A 24,252-nucleotide genomic window follows, 5' to 3' on the forward strand; every position below is an offset into this window, starting at 1 on the left:
GAAGCCTTCTGGTCCTGTACTTTTCTTTGTGAGAAATTTTTTTTTAACTGCTAGTTCAATTTCTTGCTACACATCTATTCAGATTTTTTCTTTCTTCTTGAGTCAGTTTTAGTAGTGTGTGTCTTTCTAAGAATTTGTCCAGGGGTGTCTGGGTGGCTCAGTGGGTTAAGCCTCTGCCTTTGGCTAAGGTCATGATCTCAGGGTTGTGGGATCAAGCCCTGCATCAGGCTCTCTGCTCAGCAGGGAGCTTGCTTCCCTTACCCCCTCTGCCTGCTTGTGATCTCTGTCAAATAAATAGACAAAATCTTAAAAAAAAAAAAAAAAGAATTTGTCCAACTCATCTAGGTTGTCTAATTTGTTGGCATATCATTACTCATAGTAGTCCCTTAAAATCCTCTTTATATCTATAAAGTTGGTAACAAGGTACTCACTTTAATTTCTGATTTTGATAACTAAATTCTTTTTTTTCCCTTAGTCTAGCTAGAGGTATGTCAATCTTCTGATCTTTTCAAAGAATCAACTTTTGGTTTTGTTGAGTATCACTATTGCTTTTCTCGTGTCTAATTTGTTTACTTCTCTGCTGATCTTTATTATTTCCTTCTTTCTGCTTGCTTTGGATTTACTTGGCTCTTCTTTTTTTAATTTCTTTTTTTGAAATATTTTATCTATTAGAGAGAGAGTGTGTGTGCACACCCACGTGTACACATGAGCATGGGAGGGAGCAGAGGGAGAGGGGAAGAGAGGATATCAAGCAGACTGTGCTGAGTACAGAACCTAACATGGCACTCAATCCCACGACCTTTGAGCCAAAATCAAGAGTTGGATGCTCAACTGATTGAGCCACCCAGGAGCCCCTTCTTTGTTTAATTTCTTAATATGAAAAGCTAGGCTACTGCTTAGAGTTCTTTCTTCTTTTTTAATATAGGCTTGTACAGTTATGAATTTTCCTCTAAATGCTGCTTCCTGTAGGTCTTAGTATGTTGTATTTTCCTTTTCATTTAACTCAAACTCTTTTCTTATTTGCCTCGTAATTTCTTCTTTGACCCATTAGTTATTTAGGAGTGTGTTTTGTAATTTCCATGCATTTGTGAATTTGCCAGATTTCCCTCTTTTACTGACTTCTAATTTTATTCTATTGTTATTGGAGAACATACTTTAAATTCCTTTAAATGTATTAAGACTTGATTTATTACCTAAAATATGGGTCTATCCAATAGAAAGTTCAATGTGCACATGAGAATATGGATTCTGCTGGTGGTAGGTGGAGGTTTCTGTATACGTCCGTTAGGTCTAATTGGTGTATAATTGTTCAAATCTTCTATTTCCCTGTTGATCTTCTATTTAATTGTCTAGATCATCTGCCTATTTTGTCTGATATTAGTATAACTACTTCAGCTTTCTTTTGGTTACTAACTACATAGTATATTTTTTCATGAGGCTCTGTTCATATATCATTTTCCTTTCCTGTTCTTTCAACCTGTTTGTGTCTTTGAATCTAAAATGAGTCACTTTAGATAATATATAGTTTGGTCATGGCTTTTTAAAAATCTACTCTGCCGGTCTCTGACTTTAATTGTAGCGTTTAATCCATTTAAATTTAATGTGATTACTCAAAAGGTGGTATTTAGGGGCACCTGGTGGGTCAGTTGTTTAAGCATCCAACTCTTTCTTTTTTTTTTATTTATATATTCATTTTATTTATTTATTTATTTTAATTTAATTTTATTTTTTCAGTGTTCCAAGATTCATTGTTTATGCACCACACCCAGTGCTCCATGCAATACGTGCCCTCCTTAATACCTACCACCAGGCTCACCCATCGCCCCACCCCCCAAGAATCCAACTCTTGATTTTGGCTCAGATCATGATCTCAGGGTCCTGAGATTGAGCCTCACACTGGGCTGTATGCTCAGTGGAGCATCTTCTTAAGATTCTCTCTCTCTCCCTCTCCTTCAGCCCCTCCCCCGCGTACCCTTTCTCCCTCTCTCAAATAAATAAATAAATCATAAAAAATAATAATAAAATGGTAAGATTTGATTCTGCCACTTTGTACTTTGTTTTCTATACATATTTTTTGTTCCTTTAATCTTCCATATGGCTTTCTTTTGCATTAAACATATATTTTCTAGTGTGCTCTTTTAATTTCCTGTCATTTCTGTTACTGTGGATTTCCTGGTGTTGTAATTAATAGCTTATAATAATCTAGTTCAGACTAATTCCAACTTAACTTTAACAGCTTGCCAAAACTTGGCTCCTGTATACTCCATTCTTTTCCCACTCCTTTTGTGGTGTAATTGTAGTACAAACTATGTCTTTATATTTTATATGCTGCTCATCCACATATATTTATAATTATTGCTTGATGCAGTTGTCTTTTAAATCATATAGGAGAAAAAAAGAGTTACAGAAATACATTTATGCTACCTTTTATGTTTACCAGTGTAGTTACCCTTATTAGTGCTATTTATTTCTCTTTTTTTCCCATTTTTTAATTTAAGTATAGTTGACACACAATGTTGCATTAGTTACATTTTCAGTTGTACAACATAGTGATTTAACAGCCCCATATATTACGCTATACTCAAATCCCCAAGTACAGCTACTGTCTTTCACCATACAATGCTATTACAACATAATTGAGTATATTGCCGAACCTTTCATCCATATGACTATCTATTCCATAACTGGAAACCTGTACTTCCCACTGCCCTTCACCCATTTTACCCATCCCTCCATCCCCTTCCTTCTGGCAACCATCAGTTTATACTTTATATTTAAAAATCTGTTTCTGCTTTTTAAAAAATTTACTTGTTTGTGCATTTGTTTTTTATATTCCACATATGAGTTAAATCATATGGTATTTGTCTTTCTCTGATTTATTTCACTTAGCATTATACTCTCTAGGTTCTTTTTTTTTTTTAAGATTTTATTTATTTACTTATTTGACAGAGAGAAATCACAAGTAGATGGAGAGGCAGGCAGAGAGAGACAGAGGGAAGCAGGCTCCCCGCTGAGCAGAGAGCCCGATGCGGGACTCGATCCCAGCACCCTGAGATCATGACCTGAGCCTAAGGCAGCGGCCTAAACCACTGAGCCACCCAGGCACCCCTACTCTCTAGGTTCTATTAGTGATGTTGCAAATGGCAAAATCTAATTTTTTATGGCCAAGTAATATTCCATAGTGTGTATGTACACACACACACACACAAACATACTACATCTTCTTTATCCATTTATCCACACACACACCACATCCTCTTTATCCATTTATCTATCAATAGACACTTAGGTTGCTTCCATATCTTGGCTACTGTAAATAATGGTAAAATAAACATAGGGTTGCTATGTTTTTGTTTTCTTTGGGTAAATACCCAGTAGTGGAATTACTGGAGCATATGGAATTTCTATTTTTAACTTTTTGAAGAACTAACATACTATTTTCCACAGTGGTTGCACCAATTTACATTTCTACCAGCAGTGCACAAGGGTTTCTTTTTCTCCACATCAAGTGGAGAAAACCAACAAGTGTTGGTGAGGTTTTTGATTGGTTTTTGGTTTTTGATTCTAGCTACTCTGACAGGTATGAGGTGTTAGCTCATTGTAGTTTTGATTTGCATTTTCCCTGATTATTAGTGATATTGAGCATCTTTTCATGTATTTGTTGGCCATCTGTATGTCTTCTTTGGAAAAAAATGTCTCTTAGGTCCTCTACCCGTTTTTAATCAGATTATGTGGTTTTTTGGTGTTGAGTTGTAGAAGTTTTTTTTATATATTTTGGATATTAACCCCTTTATCAAATATATCATTTACAAATCATCTTCACCCATTCAGTAGGTTGCCTTTGTGTTTTATTGGTGATTTCCTTTACTGTGCAAAAGTGGGTATAGTCCCAATAGTTCTCTTTTGCTTTTTGTTTACCTTGCCTGAGGAGGCAGACATACCTAGAAAACTCTTGCTAAGGCTCATGGCAAAGAGATTACTGCCTGTATTTTCTAGAAGTTTTATGATTTCAGGGAGGGACAGAATATTTGAAGAGAAGCAAACCAAGATTCTGTTTCAGTTGTGTATGTAACATTTTCTCTGTCTTAAAATTTGAGCCTCAGATTTTTCCATCCACAGAAGAGTGATGCAAATACATCTCCCCATCTGTTCTGTAGGGCTCTGTGAAGGTTATTCAGTACATAGAGATGCTTTGGCCCCTTTAGAAGAAAGGCACTTAACTTCCTCAAGGATTCATTATTGTTACTTCCAGTTTTACTTCCCACTGTGTGTCCTTGATCAAGCCACTGAACCAATTGCTTCTGTTGCTCCACCCAACACCCCCCGCCTTTTTTCCACCCCCCTCTCTTTTTAAGGAAGAGATAATGCTCATTCTCTCCCCATCGACATGGCAGTAAATTTATTCTTATTTCATTTTATTTTATTTAAATTCAATAAGTTAACATATAGTTAGTTTCAGATGTAGAGATCAGTAATTCATCAGTTGCATATAACATAACAGTAAATTTAAATTGTTTTACATGTGTTTAAATTTACTTGAAGATGTTCAGGAAAATCTGCTGTTATTTGTAGTTTGACTGGCAATTAGGATTATTTTGCACAGATGAAGTATATTTTAATGTAATCCTGATGTGATTATTTGAAGTTTTTCTTAATATTATGCATAATACTAGAAATAGAGTTTTGAAACCTCCTATAGTCCTTTGTATGTATCTCTCCCTCCTTCCTTCTCTCTTTCTTCTTTTTTTGTCTAGTATCTAACTCTATTAAATCCAAGCTTCTCTGTGAAAAGTGGTTAGAATCTTCAGCTTTTTTAAAAATTGTGATAAAATATATATATAACATAAAATTTACCATTTTAACCATGTTCAAGTTACAATTCAGTGGAATTAATTACTTTCACATAGTTGTGCAATGTGTACATCCATTTTTGAAAAATGCAGATTCCACAGTTGCTGGGCAATATTTGTTTTGTGAACCAATATTGTTATTAAAATTAACTAATATGGACTGTACTGTGTTTCTGACATTTTGTGGAAGCTGTGAGTTTTATAAAACAAGGTCGGTGTTGATTTTAGTGATCATACATCCTTTTCCTCATTTCATTTAAGAGAATAACCTAAACAACCTATTTGTTTATCCACAGGATGTTTAATTCACATCTTTTTTGGTGTCGCAGGTTGCAAGGCAGGCGGGAATTAACTTGGGGACAGCCATGTCAAGAGGATTGTATCAACCAGCAACAATCTTTATGGGCCGCCAAATGTCAGCTGTCTCAAGCATTGGAGGTTTCAGTACGGAGCAGAAATCTCCCCAGCCCACAAAGAACTTTTCAATTCCTGACCCACATTCACACCGACAGACAGCCCAGAGCGGTAATGTGACAGACAGCTATGTAGTACAAACTAATAGTGACACACAGCGCTTAAATAAGTCTGACAAAATAGATGGAAAGACATCTCTTCAGACTGGTGAAGAAACGCCAGTCACAGCCAGCGCATTGTCTGAGAAGGAACAAACTCATTGCTTGCAGATAGGAAGCAACACACGTCACAGCGAGAGTAGTTTATCTGAAGGCAAAAAGTCTGCTGAACTCCATTCCCTGTTACGGGAAAGATTAAGTCCAGAGAACAGAACCACGGATTTAAAGTGTGACAGTTCCAGCAGATCAGCAGGATCAGAGGGAGAAATACTGACACAGGAACATATTGAAGTCAAGGAAGAAAGAGCCAGACCGCCAGTCTCTCCGATATCAGTCTCAGAATACTGTGCATTTGAAAATAAGTGTTCTCAAGAGAAGGATTCTGCTTGGGAAGGTTTCTCAGGTGGGGTGAGAGGCTGAGCTTGTTTGCTGATTTTTGTTGGTGTTTAGTTTTGGGGGTGGTAGCGTTCTTGTGTAAGAAAAACATATACTCTTTAGTTTTTTCTCTGTCAAAAGAGCAAACCAGTGACTTGGCCAACAAATTCCATTCTAATGAATTCTTGAATATAGGCATGGAAATATTTTCGCAAGCTAATTTGCTGACTTTAAAGCCCACTGTGATATTTTTATTGACTTTTCATGTACTATAGTTAGTTGTAGATTGTTTCTACGTGTATGAAGCTGAGTAATTCTGCCTGTGAGGCAGAACTTGTTTACCTCGCTTCTCCCTGAAGTTAGTGATTGGTAATCTATGCATATCCCCTCTTACAGATCATCTTCCTCCCAGGGGCCCCGAGTCACAGAAACCCTTCAGAAAAATGCAGGAAGAGCAGGAGGAGAAAAGTTTGAGCAGCAGCAGCAGTGACCTCACAGTCTCTGTAAGTGAAGATGATCTCATTTTCAAGAGTCCAGAACCACAGCCAAATCCGAGTGACAAGATGGAAGGAGAAGATGGAAGAGAGGCCTTAAAATTAATCCACTCGGAGCAAGAAAGAGATGCCCTATCCACCGAAAAACATAATTGTATTTTGCAAACCCTAAGCTCTTCTGATTCAAAAAAGGAATCCTCCACTAACTCACCAACAAGAGAGTAAGCCATTCAATTTTTTTTTTTTTTTTTACTGTTCTGTTTTTAATTATAGACATTTTTAGAGACTATTCCACTGGGAATGTATTATTGAACCCTCAGCCATGGGTAGATAAGTTCCTTAAGTCTCATAAACAGTCTTTTAGATAAGGTCTGATTTTTCTTTTCTTTTTTTTTTTAATGAAATAGCTTTAAAAGTCTGAATATCATTGAATCCTGGTGATTGGCAGTTTATAATTATATCCAAACAATCTCTAGTTAATTTGTAAGTCATTCCTCCCATACCCTGCCTTACAGCCTTTTAGAAAAGAAATCATTTTTCAAGTTGTGGTAACACAGGTGACAAATAGTTAAACTTACTAGGAGTTCATCTTTAGAGGCTAAGAACTTTGTATCTGATTAATTTGCTTAATCCTTTAATTCCTTACCATGGTATCATATGGTTAAATATGAGTTTACAAGTTCTGTTACAAGTATTTCTAAGTCAGCTTTCCTTTTCTGAATGTAAAAATGAGGACACTGGGATCTTTAATGTTAAGTAGGAACAACATCCATGTTATACATCCTGAGCACTTAAATATTCACCTTATGGGGCGCCTGGATGGCTCAGTCGGTTGAGAGTCTGACTTTTGGTTTCGGTTCAGGTCATGATCTCATGGGTCATGGGATAGAGCTGTCTTAGCCTTTGGCTCTGTGCTCAATAGGGAGTCTGCTTGAAAAATTCTTTCCCTCTGCTCCTTCCCCCATTCATGCATGCACATTCTCTCTCTCTAAATAAATCTTTAAAAAATAATATCTAACTCATAAAAGCTGATTTATGATTTTTACTACTGACTTGTATAGAAAGCATAGAAACTGTTAGAAAACCAATTCTGCAATAAAAAGTAGCATCACATCTCTTGTAAGGATAGAAGGAACCTAAGTAAACAACCTAAGGTGGATCTCATCTTTTAAAAACAGGGAAACCAAGGCCAGGAACATAGGAGGGACATTTGAGCCATTCAGGGAGACCTATACAGCCTACCTCCCCAGCCTCCATACTACCTCTAGAACTTTCTTTTATACTGCAATGGTGTCACTCTTTCTTTTCAAGCATCTCAGCAACAGTGAAAAACTAAGTAGGCATTCTTGCATATCAGGGTATATATTCTCTTTTAGAACACTGTTATCCTTTTCAGCATATTGCTTCTTACCACTCATAATCTACTTATGTGAAAAAGTTTAATTATAGTCTGATTGACTCCAAGCTGGCATTCAAGAAATACTTACTAAGAGCACCCCCAAGTACAAAGTACTTGCACTATGGATGGAAGAACTGACAAGTTTCCTGTCCTGGTTTGTTGCAAAGGCAAGCCAAATGGGTTTGTCTAGTCATAATACTTCTCTCCCATCAAAGAGGTACAGGTATTACATCATACATCATCAGAAACTTTATTACTAGAGATAAAGTAATCTATTTGGGGTTTTGTATTCAAAGGCTTCTTTTTATAGCAACTCATTGGCCAAGTTAGTACTTTGATAGGCTAACCAGGGGGCCAGGGTACTTACTTAGGATTCATTCTTTTTCTGAGATGAAAAACATTGAGTATGTGTGTATATATAAACAATGTCAAAAACATTGAGTATATGTGTGGAATTAAGAGCATTCTATCTCTCTTTCTCCTATATGAATGCCTTTTTCCTGTGACCTTAAAGCCAAGCTCCTTGGAATTTGGGGATATGGTTTTCCAAAATTTATTGGGAAATATGGGCACTTGGGGAATTTTTAAATATTTGCCTTAAAAGAATGCCCCCAGAATGAAAGGTCAGTCAGCACTGGTTGATATTTGTGCTATCAGATTTGAGCCTATTGATTTTTTGTGGTGCAAGTACTCACTATGAATAGGTTGAAAGTGGTTTTAAATGAGGCTGGTTAACCTGCTGCTTTTGAGGCCCTACTTTGTCTTACTTATTATTTAGCTTGAGCTACTCTTATTTGCTCTAAGGGTTAATTATTAATCTGGGGTTATAATCATATTTATAGAGCTGACACTGTGACCTCAAAGGTTCATTATCTTGGTTTACTTTAGGGTCTTTTGGGGGCTTAGAGAAAAGTCATTTGAATGAATTTTAGTTAACAAAGATGAGGAGGTAGGACAAAGGCAGACACATAGGAAGATATAAACAGAAAACCGTTACCTCTGATGATGATAGTTATGATGTTTTAGTACATCTATGTGCCAGCTGAATTGCTGTGTTTGGACATAAAACTTGGTCTTTAGCTTCCTAGCAGTAAAGGTGAAAAGAGGAGTACAGTATGCTGAATAGTTTCCATCCGAGGGGAAAAATGAAGCCAAGGATTATTTTTGTGTTACTTGGTTTTTGTTTTTTTCAGAAAAAAATTGAATGGCTCTTTTGAAATACAGTTCTCATACCATACAATCCACCCATTTGAAGTGTACAGTTCAAGGGTTTGGGTTACATTACATTACTGATTTGTAAAAATTGTGCTATAATATAAAAAACATTTAAAAAGTACCACCTTAAGCATATAATTTAGTGTTAGCACCATCGTGCAACCATCACCAGTATTTCCAAAAGTTGTTCTTTACCCCAAATATAAACTCCATAATCAGGAAGCAGTGATTCCATTCTTTCCTCCTCCCAGTCTCTGGTAACCTCTAATCTACTTTCTGTCTATGAATTTGTCTGTTCCGTTGGTAATTATACAATATTTGACCTTTTGTATCTGGCTTATTTCAGTTAGCATAAGGTCTTTGAAGTTCATACAGATTGTTGCAAATATCAGAACTTCGTTCTATTTTATGGCTAAGTAATATTCCAGCACATGGATATACCACATCTTATATATCCATTCATCTGTTGATGGACACTTGGGTTGCCACTACCTAAAAGCCAAGTGTTTTCGAGAAGCTTCATAACCCAATCCCACGGCTACTTCTAGATATTGAATTCTGGATTCCTTCATCACAGGTTATAATTAACCCTTCTCAGAAGAAAGCATACTAAAATGAAACTGAGAGAAAAAAAAATGTCCCAAAGAATCTTGCTATTCTTTAAGAGTAAATAGTTTGCTGCAAATGTTGGTACAAAGCTCCATGATTTAAAACACTAGACATTTATTACTTTTCACGTATCAGGTGGTTGGCCCAGTGTCATTTGGGGCCATAGGGATAATTTGGCCATGAGCCCCTCTTCATCCAGGAGAGTAGTTCACCCTGTCACCTGGTGGTGGTAGCATAGTTCCCAAGACAGCAAGACAGCAAGCCCCAGGGCCCAAGTGCTTTTAGAGTGTCGCCCCAGCCCAGAGTCAACAGATGAAAAAGTGAGGAGGTCACGACCTCTTGATGGAATAAGTGGCAGAGTCACATTTTAAAAAGTGTGTGTAGTTGGGGAGACACACAAGAAAGGGCAGTTTATGGTCATTTTTTGCAAGCCACCACAGTACTTTAGGACAAATTCAAAGGGAGATAAGCTCAGTGTGAGTTCAAAGGGCAGGAAAAGTTTTGCACAGGTGTTGATGCAGCATCTTGAAGGCTGTTGAGTAAGGCTTCGAGTAAGAAAGCAGTAGAAAGAGGCAAGTTAGATATGGAGGAAGAGTGCAGAAAGGCACATGGATGGAGAGAGCACAGAGGGCAAGGGAAGGTAGAGCCTAGGGTGTGACTGAGGCTCACTGAACAGGACTCCTTGAAGAAAAGGTTTAAAATGGTGCCTGAGGTGTGGCCAGGAACAGGCCTAGAATCAGGTTAATGAATTCAGAGTTCATTTTCTACCTTTTGCACAACTGCTGAAGGGTAGTATGGTGTGTAACTTCACTTAGGAAGATTAATCTGACATGATTAGTCTCATCAGAGAACTAATCATCCACAATGAGGTAGGCAGAATTCTGAGGTGGCTCCCAAGAGTCCTGCCTCCTAGGTGCACTCTGTATCATTCATTTGCCTTGAGTGTGGGTGGGACTGTGCATCTGATGGATTTCCCTCCCGTAATTAGTCTATATTATATGATAGACATGAAGGATTTTGCAAATATGATAAAGTATCAAATCAGTTGCTTTTGAGCTAATCAAAAAGGAATTATCCAGAGTGGGCCTGACCTAAGCAGATCAGCCTTTACAAGAGCTCGGGTCTTTATGAAGTCAGAGAGTCAAAGCTGCTGGTATACTCTCCTATTTGCCTTGAAAAAGCAAACTTGCCATTTGCGAAGAAGGCCAGAAAGGCAAGAAACAGTTCGCAGGAAGTTCATTTGCCAACAACCAGTGAGCTTGGAGGAGACCCAGAGTTAGACAAGATTGCAGACCTGGCCAATGCCTTGATTTCTGCTTGGTGAGACTGAGTGAAAGACTCCACTAGCCTAGGGGCACCTGGGTGTCTCATTTGGTTAAGCATCTACCTTTGGTTTTGGCTCAGGTCATGATCTCAGGGTCATGAGATCCAGCCCTGTGTGGACTCTGTGCTCAGGGGAGAATCTGCTTGAGATTCTCTCTCTTCCTCTGCAACTCGCCCCATTTATGTGCTCAATCTCTCTCTCCCTCTCCCTCTCTCTCTCTCTCTCTCATTATGCTTATGGTACTATATTTAGGTATAAGATCACCTAGATTTTCTCTTATACTATCTTCTAGAAGTAGTTTACATTTAGATCTGTGATCCATTTTGGGTTAATTTTTGTGAATGGCAGAAGATCAGTTTCCAGATTCATTTTGTCTTTTTGCTTGTGGTTGTCTTATTTGTTCCAGTACCATCTGTTCATAAGACTATCCTTTTTCCATTGAAGAGATGAATAGTTTGTTTGTGTAGATCTGTTTCTGGACTTTCTATTCTATTCCACTGATCTGTTTACCAGTACTATACTGTCTTCATTATAGCAGTTTTGTAGTAAATCTTGAAGTCATCTAGTATCAGTCCTCTGACCTTGCTCTTCTTCAGTACTGTATTGGCTCCTCTAGGTCTTCTGCTTTCCATAGACTTTAGAATCAGTTTTTCATGATCCAGAAAAATAAGATTTTGCTAAGATTTTGATTGATATTGTATTGAACCCAGAGTTGGTATTCAAAGGGACACCTGGCTGGCTCAGTCAATAGAGCATGTAGTTTTGGATCTCAGGTTTGTGATTTCCAGGCCCACATTGGGTGTGGAGCCTACTTTAAAACAAGAAGGAAGGAAGGTAGGTAAGTGGAAGGAAGGAAGGAAGGAAGGAAAGAGGGAGAGGGGGGCAGGGAGGGAGGGAGAGATGGAAAGAAAGGAGAGAGAAAGGGGGGAGGAGAAAAAGAGAGAAATAAAAGATACAGACTTAGGAATTCAAGTTGAGAAAAACTGATATCTTTAAAATGTTGAGACTTCCCATGCCTGAACATGGAATATCTCTTCATTTATTTGATCTTTGTTTTTTTTCATCAATTTTATAGTTTTCTTCTGGTAGTTCTTCTACATATATGCTGTTATATTTTTTCTTAAGTATTTTTCTTTTTTGGTGCTAATTTAAATATATTGTGTTTTTAATTTCAAAATCCAGTTGTTCATTGCTGCTATATAAGAAAGCAGTTGACTTTAAAAATTTTACATTCAACTTAATTAAAATATACTGTGTTATTATTTTCAGAGGTAAAGTCAGTGATTCAACAGTTGTATATAACACCCAGTGCTCATTACTTTAAGTGCCCTTCTTAATGTCCATCACCCAGTTACCCCATAACCCCACCCACCTCCCCTCCAGTAGCCCTCAGCTTGTTCCTATAGTTAAGAATCTCTTTTGGTTTGTCTCCCTCTCTGTTTTAATATTATTTTATTTTTCATGCCCTTCCCCGTATTCATTTTGTTTCTTAAATTTCACAGATGAGTGAAATCATATGATATTTGTCTTTCTCTGACTGACTTATTTCAGTTAACATAATATCCTCTAGTTCCACCCACATCACTGCAAATGGCAACATTTCATTCTTTTTGATGGCTGAGTAATAGTCCATTGTGTGTGTGTGTGTGTGTGTGTGTGTGTGTGTGTGTGTGTGTGTATACAACATCTTTTTTATCCATTCATCTGTCTATGGACATCTGGGCTCTTTCCATAGTTTAACTATTGTGGACATGGCTGCTATAACCATTGGGGTGCAGGTGCCCCTTTGAATCACTATGTTTGTATCCCTTGCATGAATTCCTAGTGGTGCAATTGCTGGATAGTAAGGGAACTCAATTTTTAACTTTTTGAGGAACCTCCATACTGTTTTCCAGAATGACTGCACCAGTTTACATTCCCACCAACAGTGTAAGAGGGTTCTCCACATCCTCACCAACATCTGTTATTTCCTGGTTGTTAATTTTAGCCATTCTAACCAGTGTAAGGTGGTATCTCATTGTAGTTTTGATTTGTATTTCCCCAATATTAAGTGATGCTGAGCATTTTTTCATGTGTCTCTTGGCTATTTGCATGTCTTCTTTGAAGAAATGTCTGTTTATGTCTAATGCTGATTTCTTGACTGGTTTTCTGGTTTTTGGGTGTTGAGTTTGATAAGTTCTTTATAGATTTTAGATGCTAGTCTTGTATCTGATAAAACATTCACAAATATCTTCTCCCATCCTGTAGGTTGCCTTTTAGTTTTGTTTCCTTTGCTGAGAAAGCAGCTAACTTTTATATATTAACCTTATATTCTGCAACGTTCCTATAATTATTATTAGCTCCAGGAGTTTTTGTTGTTGATTCTAGGATTTTCAACATACATAAACATGTCATCTGTGAATAACAGTTTTATTTCTTTCTTCTCAATCAATATGCCTTTTATTTTCTTTCTTATTGCATTAGCTAGGAATTCTAGTACAGTGTTGAACAGGAGTAGTGAGAGGAGACATTCTTGCCATGTTGCTGATCTTATGGGGAAAGCATCTGGTTCTTTGCCATTAAGTATAATGTTAGCTGTAGGTTTTTTGTTCTTGATCTCTTGAAGAATATCTGTTCTTTACCAAGTTGAAGAAATTTCCCTTTATTCTTGGGTTCACTGGAAGTTTTTATCATGAATGGGTGTTGACTTTTGTTATATGCTTTTTCTGCACCTAATGGTACAATCATATCATTTTTCTTCTTTACCTTGGGATGTGATGGATTACATTCATTGATTTTCAAATAATTGAACCAGCCTTCTGTACCTGGGATAAAATCCAACTGGTCATGATGCATAATTTTTTTTAATACATTCTTAGATCCAGTTTGCCAATACTTTTTTTTTAAGATTTTTTTTCTTTATTTAACAGAGAGAGATCACAAGTAGGCAGAGAGGCAGGCAGAGAGAAGGGGGGGGGCAGGAAGCAGACTCCCTGCTGAGCAGAGAGCCTGATGCGGGGCTCAATCCCAGGACCCTGAGATCATGACCTGAGCCGAAGGCAGAGGCTTAACCCACTGAACCACCCAGGCGCCCCCAATATTTTTTTTAAGATTTTATTTATTTATTTATTAGAGAGAAAGAGCACAAGTAGGGGGAGTGGGAGGCAGAGAGAGAGGGAAAGGGAGAAGCAGGACGCCACCAGAGCAGGGAGCCCAGCCCAGGGGCTCCATCATAGAAACCTGAGATCATGACCTGAGTGAAGGCAGATGCTTAACCGACTAGAGCCACCCAGGTGCCCCAGTTTGCCGATATTTTTTTGAGAATTTTGGCATTTATGTTCATACGAGATAGTGATCTATAGTTTCCTTTCTTATAATGTCTTTGGTGTAAGGGTAATTCTAGCCTTACATAATGAGTTAGGAAGTGTTCTTTTGGCTTCTATCCTCTGAAGGAGATTCTGTAGAGAGTTGGTATAATTTCTTCTTTAAATGTTTGGCAGAATTTTCCAGTGAACTAATCTGGCCCTGGTACTTTCTGTTTTAAAAGATTATCAATTATTAATTAATTAATTATTAATTCAATTTCTTTAACATATATAGTACTATTAACGATTGTCTGTGTCTCTTTATGTAAGGTTTGGTAGATTGTGTTCTTCTAGGAATTGGATCATTTCATCTTTATCAAATTTGTGAGTATAGAATTATTTATACTATTCCTTTATTATCTCTTTAATGCACATGGAATCATTAATCATTGTCTGCCATTCATTCAAACATTTGAATATTTTCTTTTTTTCCTCGTGGTTAGTCTTATATTATGGGTTGAATGTTTGTGTCTCCCAAAATTCATATGTTGAGGGGAGCCTGGGTGGCTCAGTCAGTTAAGCATCCGCCTTCCACTTAAGTCATGGTCCCAGGTTCCTAGGTTTGAGCCCAGTGCTAGGCTCCCTATTCATTTGTGAGCCTGCTTCTCCCTCTCCTTCTGCTTGCTGCTCCCCCTGCTTCTGCTCTCTTTGTCTCTGTCTGGCAAATAAATAAATAAAAACTTTACTAAAGGAATTCATAAGCACTGGAAGTTGCAGCTCCAGTGCTACAAGTATTTAGAGATATGGCCTATGAAGAGTCATCTAGGTTAAATGAGGTCATAAAAAAGAGGCTTTAATCCGATAAGGCTGGAGCGCTTACAAGAAGAGGAAGGGACACCTGGATCGGTGTTTATCCATTTTGTTGGCTTTTCTTTTTTCAAAGAAACAGATTTTTGTTTTGTTGATTTCCTCTGTTGTTTTCCTGTTTTCAATTTCATTGATTTCTTCTGTAAATTTTATTACTTCTTTTCTAATGCTTACTTTGGAAAATCTTCTCTTCTTTTTTTTCTAGTTTTCTAAGGTACAAGCTTAGATTGATGATTTTAGACCTTTCTTCTTTTCTAATATATGTGTTCAGTGCTGTAAATTTCCCTATAAGCCCTGCTTTTGGTATATCCCACAAATTTTGATAATTTGTGCTTTCATTTTCACTTGGTCAAAATATTATTTAATTTCTCTTGAAACATCTTCTTTGACCCATGTGTTCTTCAGAAATGTGTACTTTTAATGTCCAAATGTTTTGAGATATCCTAACTATGTTTCTGTTATTGATCTTTAGTTCAATTCCACTGTGGTCTGAGAGCGTATTTTCTATGAATTCTGTTCTTTTAACTTCTTCGGGGTGTGTTTTATGACCCAGAATATGGTTTGCCTTGGTAAATGTTCCATGTTAGCTTGAGAAGAATTTTGCTGTTGAGAAGTATTTTGAGATACAAAACAAAATACTTCTTGAGAAGTATTTTGCTGTTGTTAAGTGACATATCCTATAAATATGTCAGTTAGATCCAGTTGACTAGCTCTTCACATCAGCTATATTCTTGCTGCTTGTTTACCTGCTGGATATGCCAAGTTACAGACAGAGGTGTGTTGAAGTATTCAATTTTAATGATTGATTAACCTGTTTCTCCTTGCAGTTCTATCAGTTTTGCCTATGTATTTTAGTTCTCTGTTGTTGGGTGCATGCACATTAGGGGTTTTGTGATAGTCCTAGGTGTAGTTTTTTGAATATTTATCCTGCTTCATGTTCTCTGATCTTCCTGAGTCTGTAGTTTGGTGTCTGTCATTAACTTTGGAGAATTCTTGCCCATTATTACTTCAAATATTTCTTCTGCTCCTTTCTCTCTTCTTCTGATACTCCCATTATTTGAATGTTACACCCTTTGTAATCACCTCACAGTGCTTGGATATTCTGTTCCTTTTTCTTTTTTCTTTTTATTGTTCTTTCTCTTTGTATTTCATTTTGGGAGGTTTGTACTAACGTATCTTCTGGCTCACTGATCTTTCCTCAGCTAAATACAGTCTGCTTGTGAGCCCATCACTGATATTTTGTTTTGAATTGGATGTTTATTGGTTTTGAAATTAGGATGTTTTTGGTTTTGAAATTAGGCAGACCATTTTAAATTAATTATTCTTTTTAAAATCCCTGTATGAAGGAATCAGACTGTTGTTCTTCTAATTATAGTAACCTAATTGAAAATCATGTTCTATTATTCTGTTTTGATTCAACCAGAATATTTTGAATGCCTCTTAGGCCCAAAGCTCTGTATTGTGCAGTATGGGATTGTGGCAATTTAAAATATGGCCACAAATTCTTTTTTTTTTTTAATTTTTAATTTTTTAATAAACGTATAATATTAGGCCCAGGGGTACAGGTCTGTGAATTGCCAGGTTTACACACTTCACAGCACTCACCATAGCACATACCATCCACAATGTCCATAACCTCACCACCCTCTCCCAACCCCCCTTCCCCCAGCAACCCTCAGTTTGTTTTGTGAGATTAAGAGTCTCTTATGTTTTGTCTCCCTCCCTATCCCACCTTGTTTCATTTATTCTTTTCCTACCCCCCAAACCCCCCACATTGCATTTCCACTTCCTCAAATCAGGGAGATCATATGATAGTTGTCTTTCTCTGATTGACTTATTTTGCTAAGCATAATACCCTCTAGTTCAATCCATGTTGTCACAAATGGCAAGATTTCATTTCTTTTGATGGCTGCATAGTATTCCATTGTATATATATATATACCGCTTCTTCTTTATCCATTCATCTGTTGATGGACATCTAGGTTCTTTCCATAGTTTGGCTATTGTGGACATTGCTGCTATAAACATTCGGGTGCACGTACCCCTTCGGATCACTATGTTTGTATCTTTAGGGTAAATACCCAGTAGTGTAATTGCTGGGTCATAGGGCAGTTCTATTTTCAACTTTTTGAGGAAACTCCATGCTGTTTTCTGGAGTGGTTGCATCAGCATGCATTTCCACCAACAGTGTAGGAAGGTTCCCCTTTCTCCACATCCTCGCCAGCATCTGTCATTTCCTGACTTGTTAATTTTAGCCATTCTGACTGGTGTGAGGTGGTATCTCATTGTGGTTTTGATTTGTATTTCCCTGCTGCTGAATGGTGTGGAGCACTTCTTCATGTGTCTGTTGGCCATTTGGATGTCTTCTTTGCAGAAATGTCTGTTCATGTCCTCTGCTCATTTCTCGATTGGATTATTTGTTCTTTGGGTGTTGAGTTTGCTAAGCTCTATATAGATTTTGGACACTAGCCGTTTATCTGATATGTTGTTTGCAAATATCTTCTCCCATTCTGTCAGTTGTCTTTTGGTTCTGTTAACTATTTCTTTTGCTGTGCAAAAGCTTTTGATCTTAATGAAGTCCCAAGAGTTCATTTTTGCTCTTGCTTCCCTTGCCTTTGGCGACATTCCTAGGAAGAAGTTGATGTGGCTGAGGTCGAAAAGGTTGCTGCCTGTGTTCTCTTCAAGGATTTTGATGGATTCCTTTCTCACATTGAGGTCCTTCATCCATTTTGAGTCTATTTTCGTGTGCGGTGTGAGGAAATGGTCCAGTTTCATTCTGAATGTGACTGTCCAATTTTCCCAACACCATTTGTTGAAGAGACTGTCTTTTTTTCATTGGACATTCTTTCCTGCTTTGTCGAAGATTAGTTGACCATAGAGTGGATGGTCTCTTTCTGGGCTCTCTATTCTGTTCCATTGATCTATGTGTCTGTATTTGTGCCAGTACCATACTTTTTTTTTTAATTAAATTTATTTATTTTCAGCATAACAGTATTCATTATTTTTTTCACCACACCCAGTGCTCCATGCAATCCGTGCCCTCTATAATACCCACCACCTGGTACCCCAACCTCCCACCCCCCTGCCACTTCAAACCCCTCAGATTGTTTTTCAGAGTCCATAGTCTCTCATGATTCACCTCCCCTTCCAATTTCCCCCAACTCCCTTCTCCTCTCTAACTCCCCATGTCCTCCATGCTATTTGTTATGCTCCACAAATAAGTGAAACCATATAATAATTGACTCTCTCTGCTTGACTTATTTCACTCAATATAATCTCTTCCAGTCCTGTCCATGTTGCTACAAAAGTTGGGTATTCATCCTTTCTGATGGAGGCATAATACTCCATAGTGTATATGGACCACATATTCCTTATCCATTCATCTGTTGAAGGGCATCTTGGTTCTTTCCATAGTTTGGTGACCGTGGCCATTGCTGCTATAAACATTGGGATACAGATGGCCCTTCTCTTCACTACATCTGTATCTTTGGGGTAAATACCCAGGAGTGCAATTGCAGGGTCATAGGGAAGTTCTATTTTTAATTTCTTGAGGAATCTCCACACTGTTCTCCAAAGAGGCTGCACCAACCTGCATTCCCACCAACAGTGTAAGAGGGTTCCCCTTTCTCCACATCCCCTCCAACACATGTCGTTTCCTGTTTTGTTAATTTTGGCCATTCTAACTGGTGTAAGGTGATATCTCAATGTAGTTTTAATTTGAATCTCCCTGATGGCTAGTGATGATGAACATTTTTTTCATGTGTCTGATAGCCATTTGTATGTCTTCATTGGAGAAGTGTCTGTTCATATCTTCTGCCCATTTTTTGATATGATTGTCTGTTTTGTGTGTGTTGAGTTTGAGGAGTTCATTATAGATCCTGGATATCAACCTTTTGTCTGTACTGTCATTTGCAAATATCTTCTCCCATTCTGTGGGTTGCCTCTTTGTTTTTTTTTGACTGTTTACTTTGCTGTGCAGAAGCTTTTGATTTTGATGAAGTCCCAAAAGTTCATTTTTGCTTTTGTTTCCTTTGCCTTTGGAGACATATCTTGAAAGAAGTTGCTGTGGCTGATATTGAAGAGATTACTGCCTATGTTCTCCTCTAGGAGTCTGATGGATTCCTGTCTCACATTGAGGTCTTTTATCCATTTTGAGTTTATCTTTGTGTACGGTGAAAGAGAATGGTCGAATTTCATTCTTCTAGATATAGCTGTCCAGTTTTCCCAGCACCATTTATTGAAGAGACTGTCTTTTTTCCACTGTCTATTTTTTCCTGTTTTGTCGAAGATTAATTGACTGTAGAGTTGAGGGTCCATATCTGGGCTCTCTACTCTGTTCCACTGGTCTATTTGTCTATTTTTATGCCAGTACCATGCTGTCTTGGTGACCACAGCTTTGTAATAAAGCTTGAAATCAGGTAACGGGATGCCCCCAGTTTTATTTTTGTTTTTCAACATTTCCTTAGCGATTCGGGGTCTCTTCTGATTCCATACAAATTTCTGGATTATTTGCTCCAGGTCTTTGAAGAATACTGGTGGAATTTTGATTGGAATGGAATTAAAAGTATAGGTTGCTCTAGGCAGTATAGACATTTTAACAATGTTTATTCTTCCGATCCAAGAGCATGGAATGGTCTTCCATCTTTTTGTGTCTTCTTCAATTTCCTTCATGAGGGTTCTGTAGTTCCTCAAGTACAGATCCTTTACCTCTTTGGTTAGGTTTATTCCCAGGTATCTTATGGTTCTTGGTGCTATAGTAAATGGAATCGATTCTCTAATTTTCCTGTCTGTATTTTCATTGTTAGTGTATAAGAAAGCCACTGATTTCTGCACATTGACTGATCCTGCCACGTTGCTGAATTGCTGTATGAGTTCTAGTAGTTTGGAGTCTTTTGGGTTTTCCGTATAAAGAATCATGTCATCTGCAAAGAGAGAGAGTTTGACTTCTTTATTGCCAATTTGGATACCTTTTATTTCTCTTTGTTGTCTGATTGCTGTTGCTAGGACTTCTAATACTGTGTTGAACAAGAGTGGTGAAAGTTGGCATCCTTGTCATGTTCCTGATCTCAATGGGAAGGCTGCAAGCTTTTTCCCATTGAGGATGATATTTGCTGTGAGTATTTCATAGATAGATTTGATGAAGTTCAGGAATGTTCTTTCTATCCCTATACTTTGAAGTGTTTTAATCAGGAACTGATGCTGGATTTTGTCAAATGCTTTTTGTGCATCAATTGAGAGGACTATGTGGTTCTTTTCTCTTCTCATATTAATTTGTTCTATCACATTGATTGATTTGCGAATGTTGAACCATCCTTGTAGCCCAGGGTTGAATCCCACCTGGTCATGGTGGATAATCTTTTTAATGTGGATAATCTTTTTAATTTGGATCCTGTTTGCTAGGATCTTGTTGAGAATCTTAGCATCCATATTCATCAGTGATATTGGTCTGAAATTCTCCTTTTTGGTAGGGTCTTTGCCTGGTTTTGGGATCAGGGTAATGCTGGCTTCATAGAAAGAGTCTGGAAGTTTTCCTTCTGCTTCAATTTTTTGAAACAGCTTCAGGAGAATAGGTGTTATTTCTTCTTTGAAAGTTTGGTAGAATTCCCCAGGGAATCTGTTAGGTCCTGGGCTCTTGTTTTTTGGGAGGTTTGATCACTGCTTCAATCTTGTTACTAGATATCGGTCTATTCAGGTTGTCGATTTCTTCCTGGTTCAATTTTGGGAATTTATAGTTTTCCAGGAATGCATCCATTTCATCAAGGTTGCTAAGCTTATTGGCATATAACTGTTGATAATAACTTCTGATGATTGTTTCTACTTCCTTGGTGTTAGTTGTGATCTCTCCCTTTTCATTCATAATTTTATGAATTATGAAAAAGAAAAGAGAGAAAGCCCAAATTCATAAAATTATGAATGAAAAGGGAGAGATCACAACTAATACCATACTGTCTTGATGATGACAGCTTTGTAATAGAGCTTGAAGTCTGGAATTGTGATGCCACCAACTTTGGCTTTCTTTTTCAATATTCCTTTGGCTATTCAAGGTCTTTTCTGGTTCCATATAAATTTTAGGATTATTTGTTCCATTTCTTTGGAAAAAATGGATGGGATTTTGATAAGGATTGCATTAAATGTGTAGATTGCTTTAGGTAGCATAGACATTTTCACAATATTTGTTCTTCCAATCCATGAGCATAAAACCGATTTTTGTATTTTGTTTTTGTATTCTGCACCTTTATTGTGTCATCAGAATATAAATGCATTTTAAATCATATAACCTGAAAACAGCCCAAGCTTGACCGATATCCAAGGTCAGGAAGATAACAGGAATCAACAAAGGAATCTGAGACATGCTACAGGGAAGAACACGGAGAATCAAGAAGTTATGTTGTAGGTACCAAATGGAGTGTTTCAGGTGGTGTTTAGAAAGATTAAGTAACTTTCCCAGGTCACAAAGCTAGTCAGAAGTACAGCTAGCATCCATACACATAGAACCAGAATTCATGCTCAATTTCTGTGCTCTATCACCCAAATCACAGTCATAATGACAACTATATCCTTTAATAGCACCAACTCTGTCAGGCACTGTTATAACACCATTGTAATCCATTTATTCTTATTTTTTTTTAATTTTATTTATTTATTTGACAGAGATCACAAGTAGGCAGAGAGGCAGGCAGAGAGAGAGAGAGAGAGAGGAGGAATCAGGCTCCCTGCTGAGCAGAGAGCCCGATGCGGGGCTCGATCCCAGGACCCCAGGATTATGACCTAAGTCGAAGGCAGAGGCCTTAACCCACTGAGCCACCCCGGCGCCCCCATTTATTCCTATTATTATCACCATTTTACAGAGGAAGCAGACACAGAGAGGATATATTCAAAGTCACAAATCTGCATTTTGAGCTCGGCTGCCTAGGTCCACAGTCTGCAATTCTAACTAGTATGCTGGACTGTTTCCCAGTAACACTCTCCTGTCTAAATAACTGGAGTGTCATCAAGGATAATATTTCATAAGGTTGAATAAAGAAGCTCAGGAAGCAAATTAGATTCTTTAATTAGAAAAAGAAAAGAAAACTAATCTGTGGCAATTTGACCTTTTGCTCTGTACACATTGATTTTTGTGCCTTCAAGTTTCAAATTAGCTGCTAAAGTGCTATGCCTTTCTTCACACTTGAACAAAGGACTTGTAAAGTTGCTTTGTTTTTTCTCCCCGTGGAGTATGACTGAAAGCAAAATGTAATGCTGCCTTTTACGTTAAGTCAAATAAAGCCTTGCTTTCTCAAGGACATAAAAATGTGATCACATAGATCAAATCTCATCCAATGATACTAATTTAGCACATCTTCAAAATAACGCAGTGCCAGCAGGTGGGGCCATCGGTATATCTTTTTCGTGTTCTACTTGGCACATCATTCTCCAGTTTTGCTTATGCCTCTTGTTTTTAGCTAATGTATTTTGATCTGAAAAATCTGAGTCTTCCTTTATCCCTGCTTTGGTTAAAATTTGAAAAGCCTAGAATCAGATTTCCAAGAGGGCAGTAATTCTAATACCTGATCATTAGCAAAACAGGCAGTAATCACAGTCCTTGTTACTTGCTGTCTGTGCAGGAGATTTAAAAATAAAATAAAATAAAATAATAAAATAAGTAAAATAAAATAACAACTCCATTGGCCATCTTGAACCTGATTCCTTAGCCTTTGCCAGCCATCCCACCCTACCCGCTGGCCTGGGTCAGAAGAGGTGAGTGACGTATAGGGAACACAGGCTTGGGAATACTGAGAAGCACTTGTGAAGTTACAGCCTGAAGAACTTCTTTAAACATTTTTCACAAGACAGGTCTATCAGTGAAGATTCCAAAAATATTTGTTTGATTACTTATTCAGTTCTTAAATGCTCATGTGTATACTTATGTTTTCATTCATCTCAAGTTAATTTGCAAAGCTAAAAATAGATTCATTTTCTAAGTTTTCAAATGTGTGGGCCTATTTTATATTTTAGAATTTCTACTGCGTCAATAATTATGCTCCTTTTCTCATTCATAATTTTATGTCTGCCCTACTTTTTTTTTTTAAGATTTTATTTATTTATTTGACAGACAGAGATCACAAGTAGGCAGAGAGGCAGGCAGAGAGAGAGGGGAGGAAGCAGGCTCCCTGCTGAGCAGAGAGCCCAATTCGGGGCTCAATCCCAGGACTCTGGGATCATGAGCTGAGCCGAAGGCAGAGGCTTTAACCCACGGAGCCACCCAGGTGCCCCTGCCCTACTTTTTTACTCAATTAACCTGGCATCAGATTTGTCTATTTTGTTGATTTCTTCAAATCAGATTTGATCTCACAGATTGCTTTTTTAAAAAATCTCATTCATATCTATTATTATCTTTATTATTCCTTTATTTCTTTCCTTGGTTTTCTTTTTCTTTTTTTTTTTTTAAAGGTTTTATTTATTTATTTGACAGAGATCACAAGTAGGCAGAGAGGCAGGCAGAGAGAGAGAGGAGAAAGCAGGCTCCCCGCTGAGCAGAGAGCCCGATTTGGGGCTCAGTCCCAGGACCCTGGGGTCATGATCTGAGCCAAAGGCAGAGGCTTTAACCCAATGAGCTACCCAGGTGCCCCTTTCCTTGGTTTTCTTATGTGGTTCTTTTGCCAAGGCTTTAAATTTCCCTGAATACTGCTTGACTTGCACCCCGCTGGTTTTGACAAGTGACACTATCAGTGTCAGTTTTAAATATTTTAATTTAGGGATGCCTGGGTGGCTCAGTGGGTTAAGCTGCTGCCTTTGGCTCAGGTCATGATCCCAGGTCTGGGATCGAGTTCCGCATCAGGCTCCTTGCTCAGCGGGGAGCCTGCTTCTCTTTCCACCTCTACCTGCTGCTCTGCCTGCTTGTGATCTCTGTCTGTTAAATAAATAAATAAAATCTTAAAAAATATATATTTTAATTTAATTATCTTAATGTTTGTAAATAAGTATTAAACTTTCTTCTTTAACAAAGGCATTATTTAAAAGTTTTTTTTTTTAAGTTCTTAAACATTGAGAGAAAGAAGGATCATCTTTTTATTTGATATCCAGTTTTATTACATTTTTGGCAGAGACTGAATTCTGAACAGCATCTGCTCTTGGCCTTTGTTGATTGGTAACAATAATGGACAGTTTTTATAAATGCTCATGTGTGCTTGAAAAGAATGTATATTCAACTCTTTGTTAGATGTAGAGTTCTATATGTTTCCATTAGCTCAAACTTATTAATTACATAGTTCTAAACTGTGTAT

At 37.6% G+C, this 24,252-nt stretch overlaps 1 protein-coding gene across 3 annotated transcripts in view; it reads left to right on the forward strand.

Annotated features, from left to right (window-relative positions):
* Positions 1 to 24,252, forward strand: part of KIZ (kizuna centrosomal protein) — a 129,936-nt gene that overhangs the window by 39,381 nt on the left and 66,303 nt on the right. For 2 of the 3 annotated variants that reach the window (XM_045078463.1, XM_013057048.2), the window contains 2 exons: positions 5,180 to 5,825; positions 6,194 to 6,512. In XM_045078463.1, the coding sequence (XP_044934398.1) occupies positions 5,180 to 5,825; positions 6,194 to 6,512 (965 nt within the window). The remainder of the gene's footprint in view (positions 1 to 5,179; positions 5,826 to 6,193; positions 6,513 to 24,252) is intronic. The other variant, XM_045078464.1, reaches the window with a different exon arrangement.

This window comes from Mustela putorius, unplaced genomic scaffold (assembly GCF_011764305.1).
Source record: "Mustela putorius furo isolate JIRA1106 unplaced genomic scaffold, ASM1176430v1.1 tig00000253_pilon_pilon_pilon, whole genome shotgun sequence".
Lineage (NCBI taxonomy): Eukaryota > Metazoa > Chordata > Mammalia > Carnivora > Mustelidae > Mustela > Mustela putorius.